Source organism: Bufo gargarizans, chromosome 2, assembly GCF_014858855.1.
Source record: "Bufo gargarizans isolate SCDJY-AF-19 chromosome 2, ASM1485885v1, whole genome shotgun sequence".
NCBI lineage: Eukaryota > Metazoa > Chordata > Amphibia > Anura > Bufonidae > Bufo > Bufo gargarizans.
The window spans coordinates 678,030,374-678,047,328 of NC_058081.1; the positions used below are offsets into that span (position 1 = coordinate 678,030,374).

The 16,955-nt window shown below is 44.5% G+C and overlaps 1 protein-coding gene across 1 annotated transcript in view; it reads left to right on the forward strand.

Annotated features, from left to right (window-relative positions):
• Positions 1 to 442: 442 nt before the first annotated feature.
• The window catches only part of LOC122926941 (interleukin-18-like), a 39,147-nt gene continuing 22,634 nt past the window's right edge, over positions 443 to 16,955 (forward strand). Inside the window, exons 1-2 of the mRNA XM_044278464.1 lie at positions 443 to 540; positions 13,658 to 13,708. Of these exons, the coding sequence (XP_044134399.1) occupies positions 522 to 540; positions 13,658 to 13,708 (70 nt within the window). The 5' untranslated portion in view covers positions 443 to 521. The remainder of the gene's footprint in view (positions 541 to 13,657; positions 13,709 to 16,955) is intronic.

Below are 16,955 nucleotides of genomic sequence, written 5' to 3' on the forward strand. Positions count from 1 at the left end.
AATTGGTTCAGGCTGACAATGTGGCCCCCGACCAGAAAAGGTTGTGTACACCTGCTTTAGAATTATGCCCATGTCTGGTCTGAGGCACACAGGATGGGAGTTTTATGGAGGGCTCTGCCTGAGACATAGGGGGACCTCTGGTTTATAATAGGGACTCTAGATGGGAGGTTTATAAAGAAGGGTTGTTACATGAGAGACCTCTCAGACTTTTAGAGGGGCACACTGGCTGGCTGAGGCTTTTATGAAAGAACGCACTGGCTGAGACTCATGTTCCTGTCCAATCTCTCCCAGTTTCAGAAGTTGGAGTTATGTGATAATAAAAACAATAATAAGAAAACACATAGCAATTTGCAGAAGTTTGTTTTCCTTTCCTTGCTGCTGTGGGGTATAGAAGGACTTCCCCAAAGAACGTGCTAGGACATAACCACGTGACATGACCTCATTTTGTAAATCAAGTGGGTGGCACTGCATACAGGTGCTATATCTGAATGTGACTTGTGTCAAACACAGTAGGCAGAGCTATGGAAATGACTGCAGCAGGTAAGTGTGACCTTGGAGCCGTGGGTAAGTCTAACTTATACTGTATGTGAATGTTTACTTCGATATATAGGAAGTCAATATAAAAAGCTGTAACTGATAAACTAAACCTAAAGGTCAGAATCTGCTCAGCAGCTTCAAGGTCTCATATTTGTATTCGTAGATTCCTCAGTCCCAACACATCCAGGGTCCTAAGGCTGGGATTCCACATTCAGGTTTTTTGATGCAGTTTCTGAAGCCAAAAGTAGGAGTAAATTCAAAGAGGGGAGAAAACTCAGTCTCTCCTTTACACATGCGGTCCAATTGTGATCTGTGAGCTGGTTCTTCAAAAAACAGAATGTGAAGAACCAGCCTAGCGGGACAACAGACCTAGGGTCTGCTGTAATGTGTCTGTACACGTACAGCGCGGAAGTATGCAATCGATAGTTCCCTTGTGTACTTGTGTGTTCTGCAATAAGAATTACTGACAAGAGCTTCTGAAATATTCCAGCTTCCTGTTCTCACCAAACTCTAGTTCTTAAGACCTACATGAACTTATGTGTGACTGGTATCAGCTTGTCTTCAGGCTACTAAAGGGTATTTTAAGTTCTTGCTTTAGTTATGCAATGTACAGTAAATATATGAAATGTTATAATTAGAAAACTGCCCTGTAGTTATAAACTCAGTTTTTGCCATAAATATGACTCAGTGACCATAATGTTAATCACAACATAAAATTAAACAAGTTGTCCAGCCAATGTCAATTTTACATAGGCATAACTACAGCTAAAGAAACAACCAAACAGATACTCACCTCCCCAATACCCCACCACTCCTGTTTTGATGCTTACCAGGTCCCCACTGTTTTTGGGTTCCTGGTCCCTTTGGACACACAGAACATAAGTGGGCTTTGGGTTGCAGTTTTGGCACTTGGTCTCTAAACGGTTCGCCATCACTGCTTTAGAGGGTAGAGTCCTGACCAAGTTTTCACCCCCAGTGAAGAGGAGATGATCCCAGCTGGGCCCCCTCTTGCCCTGGGCCCCATAGTCGAATGGTCTGCCGCTATGGTAGTTACGCCCCTGCTCATATAATGCACCATATAAATAATACCAATAGCTAAATGTATTGTGTAAAGTCCTCAGGTACCCTAGACCACATTGCATTACTACTAGTTGTTAGTACAGGTACCTGAGAACGAACAGGAAAATTGTAAATTCTTCCAATAGCTTCATTTTTGACAAGGAGTTTAGATGTTGTATAATTATAAAAAAACATGTGACGAATTAGCAGAAAGTGTTAGCGTTAGAGAAAAATCTTTTTTTTAATGCCTCGAATGGTTTAAGAGTCCAATTTCTAAAAAACTGAGCCCTGTAGAAAATGCTATGCTGAGACCAAAAGTGCTGGGAATCTTCTATCTGATAGGAATAAAGATTCAGGGTGTCATTTACTATCCAGAAATATGCCTAAAATAGGAGTATTTCTGGCGCAGATTGCGGATCAAAGATTATTTGCGCCGCAATCACGCCAGGTTTAAAAAAGTGGTCTAGACGTGGGCGGGAAAGGGGACGGGCTGGTAGGCCCGTCTTATTCATAATTTTCTATGCCTGTTTTAAGCGTAGAAAACGGTCTAAATGGAAGACAGCAGGAAAGTTGGCTTATATTTAGACTGGCAGTGGATGTGACCAAGTTATGTAGAGGGCGGCGTCTCGTCATAACTTCGGTTATAAGCTATAGGGGTTATTAAGACCGGCGTCTAAAAGGCCGGTCTTAGTAGTTGATCCCCTCAATTCCCAGATAGGTGTGAAAGAAAGAAAATCCCTTATCCCTTATATTTTATATATTATATATTTTTATTTTATACTCTTTTATATTGAGGACCTTTCATCTTCAGGATAAACCCCCTATATTTGATCAGTGGAGGTCCGACACTCTGGCTGCACCCCAGTAGAATAGCTATTTGGGAGTAGCTCCAGCACCAGTGGGGTGGGGTGTCAAATATTGTCTATCCTGGGGTTAGATCATCAATATAAAAGATGAGACAACCCCTTATTCCAGACTTCTTGTATCATGTGAACAGGTTATTTTTTCATTCTTACCCAATAGACCAGACTCTAGTACTGAGTAAAGACTAAAAGAACGATGACAAAGACTTTCTGCTTGCAAGACAGTGTGCCTCAAGATATCATATTTGCACCCGATTGAAATGTTGTAATTACAATGCATTATGGTAATATTTAACGTCAGACAGGCTGTGTCTGTTGGTCTGATGAATGAGAAGACTATACACTACGTGCAGAATTATTAGGCAAATGAGTATTTTGACCACATCATCCTCTTTATGCATGTTGTCTTACTCCAAGCTGTATAGGCTCGAAAGCCTACTACCAATTAAGCATATTAGGTGATGTGCATCTCTGTAATGAGAAGGGGTGTGGTCTAATGACATCAACACCCTATATCAGGTGTGCATAATTATTAGGCAACTTCCTTTCCTTTGGCAAAATGGGTCAAAAGAAGGACTTGACAGGCTCAGAAAAGTCAAAAATAGTGAGATATCTTGCAGAGGGATGCAGCACTCTTAAAATTGCAAAGCTTCTGAAGCGTGATCATCGAACAATCAAGCGTTTCATTCAAAATAGTCAACAGGGTCACAAGAAGCGTGTGGAAAAACCAAGGCGCAAAATAACTGCCCATGAACTGAGAAAAGTCAAGCGTGCAGCTGCCAAGATGCCACTTGCCACCAGTTTGGCCATATTTCAGAGCTGCAACATCACTGGAGTGCCCAAAAGCACAAGGTGTGCAATACTCAGAGACATGGCCAAGGTAAGAAAGGCTGAAAGACGACCACCACTGAACAAGACACACAAGCTGAAACGTCAAGACTGGGCCAAGAAATATCTCAAGACTGATTTTTCTAAGGTTTTATGGACTGATGAAATGAGAGTGAGTCTTGATGGGCCAGATGGCTGGATTGGTAAAGGGCAGAGAGCTCCAGTCCGACTCAGACACCAGCAAGGTGGAGGTGGAGTACTGGTTTGGGCTGGTATCATCAAAGATGAGCTTGTGGGGCCTTTTTGGGTTGAGGATGGAGTCAAGCTCAACTCCCAGTCCTACTGCCAGTTTCTGGAAGACACCTTCTTCAAGCAGTGGTACAGGAAGAAGTCTGCAAGGTAAGAAAAACATGATTTTCATGCAGGACAATGCTCTATCACACGCGTCCAAGTACTCCACAACGTGGCTGGCAAGAAATGGTATAAAAGAAGAAAATCTAATGACATGGCCTCCTTGTTCACCTGATCTGAACCCCATTGAGAACCTGTGGTCCATCATCAAATGTGAGATTTACAAGGAGGGAAAACAGTACACCTCTCTGAACAGTGTCTGGGAGGCTGTGGTTGCTGCTGCACGCAATGTTGAGGGTGAACAGATCAAAACACTGACAGAATCCATGGATGGCAGGCTTTTGAGTGTCCTTGCAAAGAAAGGTGGCTATATTGGTCACTGATTTGTTTTTGTTTTGTTTTTGAATGTCAGAAATGTATATTTGTGAATGTTGAGATGTTATATTGGTTTCACTGGTAAAAATAAATAATTGAAATGGGTATATATTAGTTTTTTGTTAAGTTGCCTAATAATTATGTACAGTAATAGTCACCTGCACACACAGATATCCCCCTAAAATAGCTAAAACTAAAAACAAACTAAAAACTACTTCCAAAAATATTCAGCTTTGATATTAATGAGTTTTTTGGGTTCATTGAGAACATGGTTGTTGTTCAATAATAAAATTAATCCTCAAAAATACAACTTGCCTAATAATTCTGCACTCCCTGTATTAATAAGTTGGCAAAATATAACACAACGTTTTGATAGCAATAGCAGCTGGACTTTAGCTAAAATCTTAACCCTGAAAAATCAATTAATTAATACAGTTTTATTGTGGCAGGTAAGGCCCCTTTCACACGGGTGAGATTTCCGCGCGGGTGCAATGCGTTAGGTGAATGCATTGCACCCGCACTGAATCCGGACCCATTCATTTCTATGGGGCTGTGCACATGAGCGGTGATTTTCACGCATCACTTGTGCGTTGCTTGAAAATCGCAGCATGCTCCTCTTTGTGCGTTTTTCACGTAATGCAGGCCCCATAGAAATGAATGGGGTTGCGCGAAAATCGCAAGCATCCGTAAGCAAGTAGGGATGCAGTGCGATTTTCATGCACAGTTGCTAGGTGACGATCGGGATGGGGACCCGATCATTATTATTTCCCCTTATAACATGGTTATAAGGGAAAATAATAGCATTCTGGATGCAGAATGCTTAGTACAATAGGGCTGGAGGGGTTAAAAAAAATAAAAATAAAAATTAACTCACCTTAAACCACTTGTTTGCGCAGCCGTCATCTCTTCTGTCTTCTTTTGTGAAGAATAGGACCTTTGATAACGTCACTACGTTCATCATATGGTCCGTCACATGATCCATCACCATAGTGATGGATCATGTGACGGACCATGTGATGAACGTAGTGACGTCATCAAAGGTCCTATTCTTCACGAAACAAGACAGAAGAGATGCGGGCTGCGCAAACAAGTGGTTTAAGGTGAGTTAATTTTTATTTTTATTTTTTTTAACCCCTTCAGCCCTATTGTACTAAGCATTCTGCATCCAGAATGCTATTATTTTCCCTTATAACCATGTTATAAGGGGAAATAATACAATCTACACTACAACTAACCCAAACCTGAACTTCTGTAAACTTCTGTAAAACTGACTGCAATTGGGTTCCTACTCGCACGGGTTTGCCGCAATGCACCGGGATGCATCCGGACCTAATCCGTACACGCTCGTCTGCAAGGGGCCTAAGGATATTAACAGTTCTCTTTCATTCTGAATGTGGTTCTATAAGTTACAAACCTCATTTAGAGAAGTAACTCTAGGAAATGTTCCCACAACTGCTTGATTAGAAAAGCATGTTATGGTGATGCAATCACGACAATGATATATCCCCCAAATACAAAGAAAATAACCCCCCCAAAAATTATCATATCTGTTTAGGCATGCTTCAGAATCCGCAAGATCCGTTCTTTTACTGATACAGAAAAAACAACTTTTGCTTTCTCAGGTAAAAGGCTCATGCACACGACCGTATATATTTATATACACAGGCCTTTTTTTCTGGCGGAACACCCCGGAACGGCGTTCCGCCACCTATTTTCTCTGACTCGCCCCGCCCCCCTCATGGGCGTCCGCCCGCCGCCGCAAAGTTTAACTAACCCAGTACTAAGTTAAGTGAAATCCCCTGCGATCCTCTCCGTACTTACAAACTCAGTAGCAGGCAGGCTGGGCGGCAGCGTAACTCACGGACGTCACGCACCTGCTCCGCATGCTTCATTCATAAAGTAGGAGGAGCAGGCGCATGATGTCAGTGAGTTGCGCTGCCGCCCGGCCTGTCTGCTATGGGAGTTTGTGAGTACGGAGAGGGAGAGGATCGCAGAGGATTTCTCTTGTTTAATGCCTATTGTTGCCTACATTAATGCCTCAATATTACAGTGAGCGGGGCCCGGTGTAATAGAATACAGTGACTGCACCGGGCCCCGCTGCCATTACAACACCAGATGCTGGCCCCCAGACCCTGTATTGGGGATCATTACCTCACAGGGACACTGTTATGGGGGGATCTGTGGATGACACATATATAGCATAAGGTGATATACACTCACCTAAAGAATTATTAGGAACACCTGTTCTATTTCTCATTAATGTGATTATCTAGTTAACCAATCACATGGCAGTTGCTTCAATGCATGTAGGGTTGTGGTCCTGGTCAAGACAATCTCCTGAACTCCAAACTGAATGTCAGAATGGGAAAGAAAGGTGGGCTACAACAGCAGAAGACCCCACCGGGTACCACTCATCTCCACTACAAATAGGAAAAAGAGGCTACAATTTGCACGAGCTCACCAAAATTGGACTGTTGAAGACTGGAAAAATGTTGCCTGGTCTGATGAGTCTCGATTTCTGTTGAGACATTCAAATGGTAGAGTCTGAATTTGGCGTAAACAGAATTAGAACATGTATCCATCATGCCTTGTTACCACTGTGCAGGCTGGTGGTGGTGGTGTAATGGTGTGGGGGATGTTTTCTGGGCACACATTAGGCCCCTTAGTGCCAATTGGCCATCGTTTAAATGCCACGCGCTACCTGAGCATTGTTTCTGACCATGTCCATCCCTTCATGACCACCATGTACCCATCCTCTGATGGCTACTTCCAGTAGGATAATGCACCGTGTCACAAAGCTCGAATCATTTCAAATTGGTTTCTTGAACATGACAATGAGTTCACTGTACTAAAATGGCCCCACAGTCACCAGATCTCAACCCAATAGAGCATCTTTGGGATATGGTGGAACGGGAGCTTCGTGCCCTGGATGTGCATCCCTCAAATCTCCATCAACTGCAAGATGCTATCCTGTCAATATGGGCCAACATTTCTAAAAAATGCTATCAGCACCTTGTTGAATAAATGCCACGTACAATTAAGGCAGTTCTGAAGGTAAAGGGGGGTACAACACCATATTAGTATGGTGTTCCCAATAATTCTTTAGGTGAGTGTATATGTGTCACCCACAGATCCCCCCCCCCCACAACAGTGTCATCCACAGATCCCCACAACAGTGCCATCAACAGAGCCCCCATAACAGTGCCATCCACAGAGCCCTCATAACAGTGCCATCCACAGAGCCCCCATAACAGTGCCATCCACAGAGCCCCCATAACAGTGCCATCCACAGAGCCCCCATAACAGTGCCATCCACAGATCCCCCCATAACAGTGCCATCCACAGATCCCCCCCATAACAGTGCCATCCACAGATCCCCATAACAGTGCAGTCCACAGAGCCCCCATAACAGTGCCATCCACAGAGCCCCCATAACAGTGCCATCCACAGACCACCATTAGTTCAAAACCCACCAAAAGCACTCCTTTTGGTTCAAAATATCTTTTAATTTGGCTATTCCCCACCCCTCTTGTAATTGTTCCGCTACTTGTGGGCTGCGCGGGCATGAGTTCAGTCACTTCGTGTGCAATGCCGTCCTGCAGCGAGTGACCCGCCAAATTTTACTTGCATCCCTGTTCTCTAAAGGGGCGGTTTTAGAGGGCGGTCCTAGGGGTGGGTAGGGGCGTGGCCAGGGGAGGGGGGGTGAGTTCCACCACCTTTTCTCTGAGAAAAAAAGCCCTGTGTATACAGATGTAGTCCGTGTGCATTCCGTATTTTACGGAACAGCTGTCCCCTAGAACAGTCCTATCCTTGTCTGTAATGCGAACAATAATAGGACATGTTCTATTTGTTTGAGGAACGGACATATGGAAACGGAATGCACACGGAGTAACTTCCATCTTTTTTGCAGACACATTGAAATGAATGGTTCCGCATACGGCCCACACACAAAAAAAAAAAACAGACACAAAAAGAAAATACGCTGAAAAAAATTTGACCAAAAGCTGAAATCCTGTACAGCCTAAGACATCCTCATTCATATTTATTTTATTTTCAAGCATATGGATGAGAGAATCGTACCCAGAAATGATCTTCTTCAGAAAGTCATATTCTACAGGTGAAACTCAAAAAATTCGACTATCGTGCAAAAGTCCATTTATTTGAGTAATGTAAATTAAAAGGAAATGCATTAATGCAGCTTAAAATTTGAAATTTGTGAAAAGGTTCAATATTCTCGGCTCAAAATGTCACACTCTAGTCAGCTAATTAATCCATACCTCCTGAGCAAAGGGGACCTCAAAATTGTGACTTTGGGGTTTCATAAACTGTAATCCATAATCATCCAAATTATAACAAATAAAGGCTTGAAATGTCTCGCTTTGCATGTGATGAGTCCATCTTATATATTAGTTTCACCTTTTAATTTGCATTACTGAAATAAATTAACTTTGCACGATATTCTAATTTTTAGAGTTTCACCTATACTCTACAAACCTCTATAAAGCCCTCTGTTATAGCAATCTAAGGCTTAGTGCACATTGTGTGTCAGCCTCATGTTATATAGGGCATAAATATAGGGAAAATCCCCCACGGAATACGTCAAACATATTCATAGGGCACCATCAGATGGAGGCCAAAAGAACGTCCTTTTAGCTTCTGTTGGTATAGTATACGTTGCACCGAAAGAGCTTTCCTATACAGAGCGCCACCACAAGAAATGGCAAAATCTTTCTAACATATATCAATGAAGAAACACTCAGATTCAGTTTGTACAGAGTCAAAGACATGAAGGGGGTATTGGCTATCTGATGTCTGACCCCATCTAATACTCACCTGCCCCTTTTCCACCAATGCATCCCCACCCAGAACCTCGTTCCCCTTAACCTTAATAAAAACTCGGACACCAGGCTGGAATGAATCGGCCACAGCAGCCGCTTTTATTAACAACATAAATATATATATATATATATATATATATAAAACCATAAACTCTAATAATGAATTCCTTGCAAGGAGAGGTCCACGAAGCCCCAAATAACTGAATTACCCCACCGGGGTGCCATCTTGCCTCCAGCCGTTGCCCGCCAGCTCGGAAGTACCACTGAATGGCCCCCTCTTCAATTCCGCCACAACTGAGAGTCCAGACCCAACTGCGGAGCCCTCCCATCATCCTTACTAAAAAATAAAACCAACTTCAAGGACCTCCCCCCGCCACGAACACACAGACTTGACCCCTTAAGTCTGTGCGGCCCTCCCAAAGCCGTCTCGATACCTTCCTGTGAAACCAAACTCCACATGTCTAACCCGACTGCATTTAAATGTTCTCCATCTGACCTCCAAAAACTCCCAACTCCATTCTCAAGCTCCGTATGCCTCACTGCCACCGCCCCATTCCAGGCCAAAAAACGACCCATTGCCCGGTTCAACTTCACTCTTGTCCTATTCACCCCTTCCACCGATCTAGCCCCTTTCCACACCATCCTCGGTACAATGTCCGACCATACCATCACTAACTTCGGAAACAAAGCCCACAACTGTAACAAATCAAATTTCATGTCACGCAGTAGCTCCTGCAATGGCTGCGCCACCAAAACGTTGCCGCCAAAATGCAGCACTAAAACATCAGGTGCCCTAGCAAAAATCACACAGACTTTCTTGGATATGGGAAAGCATTCAGGTCACTTGGATTCACTTTCCCCTCTCCTTTGTGAACCTCTGTGAAAGATCAAGGTTGCCACAAATAGTGAAGCACAGTCACATGGGTTGAACTGCGAATGTTTTATTGTTCAAAACAATTAAATAATTCTCTGTATAGGATACTGGCCCCTCAAGTGCTGCAAATCTAAGGACACTGTGAGAAGGAGAGTCCACAATATATAGTAATGAAAAAAGGATTGCGCTGCTAGAGAAAGTTCTTTTACAGTTTCAGTCAAATCTTCTACTTGTCTATTCGGAAAAAGCCTTCAATTAAATGGACCACATACAAACATCTGTCCCAACAATAGCATGGAAACCTGAAAAAAATATATGAAAACCGCACTCTGGTGTAGTATGCATGCAAAAAAAATTTGTCGCACCTTGTGATTAAGTTATACTCACAAGACTCCACTACAAGTGCGCATGGATAGAAGTCCGGTCGATGTCATCCACAGGGGTGCTTCACAGGTGCAATGGGCGTGCGCCTCCAGCCGTCGGTTAGGTGGATATTACTCTACACCACGATAGAAGGGGGTGGATCAACTCTTAGCTTTCACTTCCAAAGGTAAGATCCCGAGAATATGCCACACTATATACTAGTTGAATGCTCTGTGTGTATAATTAACCCAAGCCAGGAGCCGTCAAATCAATAAGGTTCCGAACCGAATTGCAATCCCATCAGTAAAAGGCAGTCGTCAGGGGTAACACCAGATTCACACTTCCAACGATCTCAAGGGAAGGAGGTCACAATAGTGAAATACGTACCAATATATCACATAAAAGGTATTTATTATACTCACAAAAATACAGTTTTAAAAGCGTGTTTAAAACATTTATTAGTCAATAGAGCCCGGTTTCGCCGTGATGCTTCGTCTGGGGCGTTAATTACCAAATGGATACCACTGGATTTAAGTTATTGGAGAACCCCTCCCCTATCACACGTCATCTTGAGCTCTAATGCGCTCTTTTTCTTTAAAAAGGAAAAGTCTTCAAACTTCAGAACTGCTAGCAATTTGAAACCAAATGAAACAGTGTCTCTACCTATCTTAAATAAATGGGACATGACGCAGGACCTAAGTCTGAATGACCTGGGATCAGTGTTTAAACTATACAAGCATTCACATCGCATTCTATATTTAACCCCTGAGGCTGGATGGTGTCAAGTAAAAACATCCACTCTACCTCCTTTCTATTTATTAACGCAATGAAATCTCCTCCGCGTATGGGAGTATGAACCAGCTCTATGCCGGTAAAACGGAGACCCCTCGGATTTTTCTGGTGGTGAATTTTAAAATGCAGAGAGACGCTATGCGTCTCTAGCCCTTTCTTGATATTACGAATATGTTCCTGGACTCTGGTCTTAAGGCTCCTTGTAGTCCTGCCCACATACTGGAGGCCACATGGGCACTCCAGCACATAAATAACACCCACATTATTGCACGAAAAATTCCCTGTTTTATTGTACTTACAGGATAAAAGAAGGTAACAAGCAGAGTATAAAAATCAATCACCAGACCCGGGTTTCGCTTCAGAAAGCTTTGATAGGGGAATCTCCTCTGCCCACTTTAGGGCGGTCTTTATAAACCCACAGGTTGGGATCCACCACACCTCCATAAAATCGTCATAGCCAATACGGCGCATTACAAAAGTTAAAACCCTTATAAGGTACATAAAATACAAACTCATAAAATTTATCTCACATAAAAACCTCCTTTAAATCGCCTATTTCCATAATTCACAGGGAATCTACCTAAAAACCAGTTACATAGTAATCTCCCATTCAGAAGTATCCACCTCCCCACGTGACCCATATTCCATAGTGCCTGCAACCTATCAGAGGAACGGGGAAGTGAAACGCATATCCCCTGTCCTGCCACAGCAATCAACTGTTTTGCTGTCCTGAGGACAGCGATACAGATGAATGTAGAGAGATGAGCACTTCCACAATGGCCCTGCTGCCGCCCCCCACTTATCTCCAGGCCCGCGCCATCCGAGGCGATCTCCTCACCTTGCCTTATAGTCGATGCGGCCCTGACTGTATAGTGCTTCATTTGCCCTGTGATGGTGCTGTAGAAAAATAAAATCCAAATACTAGATTACCCCTTTAAGGTGCCCATACATTAGATGTTGTATAAACATATTGACAGCACTCCAAAGTTGCAGGTGAAGTATTATGTGATTTATTCAGCCGGACATCACTTTAGGTAACAAAAGATAAATCAATGTAAGGCAGCTCTCACCTGTGATAGTTCAATCACCCTCTGTGCACTGATGCCGCACCTGGATGCGGAAGGATAAAATCCAGCAAATAAAGAGAAGTAATCCAGCTCAGTTCAGGTGAAGCAATCTAGACTTTTATTCCAGCGATAAAAATTCCGTATAACAAGTGTATAGTTACTAGTTTCAGACCTCTTAAATATATGGGTCCTTTCTCATGACAAACATGGGGGGCTCATGTTTGTCATGAGGAAGGACCCATATATTTAAGAGGTCTAAAACGCGTAACTATACACTTGTTATACAGAATTTTTATCGCTGGAATTAAAGTCTAGATTGCTTCACCTGAACTGAGCTGGATTACTTCTCATCATTTTAGGTAACGTTTCGAGCTATATGTAGCCCTTCATCAGGCCCAATGGATATGAGCAGGTGATTGAGGAGCTGTGATCAACCGTATTTGACATACATATTAGATGAACGTTGGCTGAACCTGCTGATTTTGACAGGCCTGACTAAGCATTTTATGGAGATGACCAGACTCTTATGCAGGGGAGGACTGGACTATCCTACGGAGAATTTTCCCAATGGGTCCCTGCCCAAGGGGGCCGCCTGAACCCAACTCATCGCCAGTGGCCAGGTACATAAAGATCTGATGCTCTTAATGCTTGGAGCATCAGGTACTTATGCACCTGACCAGCAGCTACAGGTGTCCTCCTGAATTCAACTGTACCACTGTCCTCATTATTGTGGTAGAGCAGTATTTTATGCTGCACTACTGTATTTATGGTCCCGCCCACTTCAGTTGCCCTGCCTTCTGTCAATTTGGACTCTTTTATTTATTTATTTTTCCAGGACCTGTTTAAGTTCCCAGTCCACCCCTCCTCTTAGGCTACTTTCACACTAGCGTTTTAGTTTTCCGGTATTGAGATCTGTCATAGGGGCTCAATACCGGAAAAAAAGCTTCAGTTTTGTCCCCATTCATTGTCAATGGGGACAAAACTGAACTGAACAGAATGGAATGCTCCAAAATGCATTCCGTTCCGTTTAGTTGCGTTCCCAGACCGGAGAGCAAACTGCAACATGTTGTAGTTTGCTTTCCGTCCTGGGATGCAGAGCAAGACGGAATCGGCATGACCCCAATGCAAGTCAACGGGGACGAATGCGTTTTTTCTGCCACAATCTGCCACAATAGAAAACGGATCCGTGTCCCATTGACTTTCAATGGAGTTCATGACGGATCCGTCTTGGCTATGTTAAAGATAATACAACCGGATCCGTTCATAACGGATGCAGATGGTTGTATTATGAGTAACAGAAGCGTTTTTGATGAATCCTTCCGGATCCAGCAAAAACACTAGTGTGAAAGCCTCATAACGGATTCAGATGGTTGTATTATGAGTAACAGAAGCGTTTTTGATTAACCCTTCCGGATCCAGCAAAAACACTAGTGTGAAAGCCTTACCCAAAATTTTTAATCCCGACATTACCAGTCCTTTGTTTTTATCAGTATTAAGTAGCTAACGGTTAAGCACAACAGTGTATGGGAGGAAGGAGGGGGGGTGAGGAGAAAAAATTGTCAACCAAAAGAGCATTCAGCCAACAGCTATGAAAAGTGTAAAGCCACCTTTACTTACAAGTCTTCCCATGGAGGTCTCAGTAAGACGACATTTTGTGTTCAGCCGACTTTCATGAGACCCTTCTAACAATTATTTTCTATTTTTTTGCAGAAATCGACTTTGATATATGTAAGGTACTGGATGGAGTCTTACATTTTGAAGGTAAGTTTAAGTCAACAGAAACTTCACTATAACAATGGTCCAGAGTAGACTGCCACCCCAGTAAAGTTATGGCCGGGCTGGGGGCCGAGCCTTAGGGGAGGCCAGCATGACGGGGGGTTTGGCTCAGGGAGACCCCAGAGGTTAGGGATAGGCTAGTTAGTCAGGGGGGCGGGTTTAAGGGGATCATGGGGGGACAGGGATTGGGTAATTTGAGTTTAGGGGTGGGGGTCGAGGGGTTAAAAGACTGAGGCCAGGAGAAGAAAGGTGCCATTTTAGGTAGAGCAGAAAGGAGTAAAGAAGTCCACACTGTTCAGTACAAGCTTACCGGAATGGAGCAACTGGAGGATACCATTAGGAGATTGAGGGAGGCTGCGGAGGTTCGGGGCCCCGGCTGGGTTCAGGACCAGCTGCAGCAGCACCTCTGCGGACCAGACCGCCGGCACACTTAAGCCCACAGTCCTCCCCCGCGAAGACAGAGCCCTTCAGAGGACCCTCCACGCCGGGAAAAGCTTCCTCCCGCACTCCCCGTCGTGGGAGGAATCCGGCATGCAGGAGCGCAGCTAGGGGACAGCTGGTGGAAGCGTTTGGGTCTGAAGCTGTAGGATCAGCGCAGAGGACTGGACACCCGGACTCAGGATCTTCGGCTGATGGGGTCACAGCACCTAGGCAGCCAGGTGAGATTTCGTGGAGACCCTTAGTGCAGGTAGCGCCGGGTAATGGAGGGGGCGGTGGGCCCCCGGCAGATTTAGGTAGGGGCTTAGGGCAACTGTTGGGGGGATTAGTGGGCTTTTTAGCAGGTTGGGGTATGGGGAGGGGTGTCCCCGTTGCCGGCATGGGGGGTGGCGGGGGCCCTGGAGGGTGCAATATGGTGAGGGGAGGTAGTTTAGGGTTAGGGGGTAATGTGGCGTCAGTGCAAACGCAGGCATGGGGTGGCGGACGAAGAAACGGTGCGGTTGGATGACAAAGCAAGAGGGAGGCATATGTCTGCTTTGAGGGTCCGTTGGGAGCCCATTTAAAACAGGAGGTAAGGGACTGTATTTGGAAAGGTGAATATGTGGAGATTTTTTCTTTGCTCCAGTTGGATACGTTTAACCTGCATAGGTTACGGAAGGGAGAGGGTAAAAAAGAGAAAGAAGAGAAGCGTAGATATTGTCTAATACCGCAAACCTTTCAGAAATGGTTACAGGCGTTTGCGATATTAGCGAGTTTGATAGGGGAGAAGGTGCCGGAGTTCTGTTCGGCGTTGTTTTGTTATCTGGACGCAATCGGTGAGGCGTATCAGGTATTTGATAGGATAGCGTGGCTGCGGTATGACGAGCAGTTCAGGCAGCGAAAAGCGGTGCATCCAGAGATGAGGTGGGACCACAAAGATATAGCTTTGTGGCTGAAGGTGACTGCGCCCATTAGGTCAGGGCAGTCCTTTCGGGGGGAATCAGGAAGTGGGTGTCAATCCAGTGTCGCCGTTGTGTACGCAAAGGGCCTGTGCTTCCCATTTAATGATGGGCACTGTAAATTTGGAGCTAAGTGCAAATTCAAGCACAAATGCTCCGTTTGTGGGGGATCTCATGGAACAGCGCTGTGCTTTAGGGGAAATACACAAAAAGGGGGGTAGTAATAACTAAGGGGGAGATGCAAGTTTGCCTGGAAAGGATGGAGCCGTTCCTAGATGGATACGGGGGTGGCGGCATTGTTGTGCGGGGGTTCGCTGGGTTTTAAAATTCTGTTTGTTCCCGGGGATGCAGTGTTATTGAAAAGGAATTTGAGGTCGGCCAGAGAGCATCCGGAGGTAGTGGCAGAGAAACTTAAAAAATTAATTATGTTAGGTAGGATGGCGGGCCCGTTTTTGGATCCGCCATTTGTAAATTTGCGAGTGTCTCCACTGAGGGTCGTTCCGAAGAAGGAGGTGAATAGGTTTCGGCTTATTCACCACCTGTCTTTCCCAAAGGGAACGTCGGTCAATGACGGTATTGATCCGGCCTTGTGTTCCGTGGTCTATACCTCATTTGATGTGGCAGTTGCGTGGGTTAAGAACTTTGGGAGAGGGGCGCTGCTAGCAAAGACAGTCATCGAGGCGGCGTTTAGGTTATTGCCAGTACATCCGGATTGTTTGCACTTATTGGGGTGTTTTTGAGATGGGGGATTTTTTGTCAATAGGTGGTTGCCTATGGGCTGTTCCTTGTCATGTGCATACTTCGAAGCGTTTAGCTCGTTTTTGGAATAGACGGTGGTGGATTTGTCTGGTTGTGAATCTATCATTCACTACTTTGACGATTTTCTTTGTATCGGCCCTCCGGATTCGAGAGTGTGTGCAATTTTGCTGCATACATTGAGTATGCGTTTGGAATTCCATTGGGAACGGAGAAGACGGTAGGGACGGTCACGTAATTGAGTTTCCTGGGGATTGTCATTGATACCATTGAGATGGAGTGTAGATTTTCGAGGGACAAGTTGGAAGATTTAAAAGGGGAGGTAGTGAGGAAGGGTTTTTTTGTAGGAGGTTAGCAGGGGCGACGACGGGCGTTGTTTCACCACATCACTACATTTGTTTGGGTAAGAAATTGAGAGTGGACTTGCAAGTTTGGAGTTCTTTTTTGGAGAATTATAACGGTCGCTCGCTATTCATGGGTGAGGTGGTGAACTCGTTATACGAGCATTTCGCTCATTCATCGGATAATTGGCGACATCTTTTTATCGTCAGATAATAGCTAACGAGTTTTCCTATGAACACTTGTTAGTGATTATCTGGCCGATTCCCAGCATGTGTAAAGGGCCCTTAATTCCACCACTAAGCAGTCACCGGTTGATGTGCAAATTTGATATTTCAGTTTCAGAAATCTTTCAGTTTTTGAGGCCAGCAGAAATGTTTTACTTATTCAGTAAGATCTTGTCTTGTGACTTAAAGGCAGTTTGCCACCAGGTATTTCACCGTTACACCAGAAACAATGCCTTGTAGTGCTAGCACAACTAAAAGTAATGATACCTTTCACTGTTGTTTTATTCTGGAAAAATTCTGTATGCAAATGAGCAGGTAAGTTCACTGGGGGAGGGTCCAAGCCACTCTGTGCACCCTTGCTCCTATTGTGTCCTCTGTCAGACCCCCCCTCTCCTCCTTCTTTATTGACAGGACCAGGCAAGATCACTATATAGGAACCTGGCCCTGTCAATCATGGAGGAGAGGGAGGAGTTGACAGAGAAAGATGGGGGAGCACAGGTGCAAAGAATGACTTGGGCCCACCCTCAGTGCACT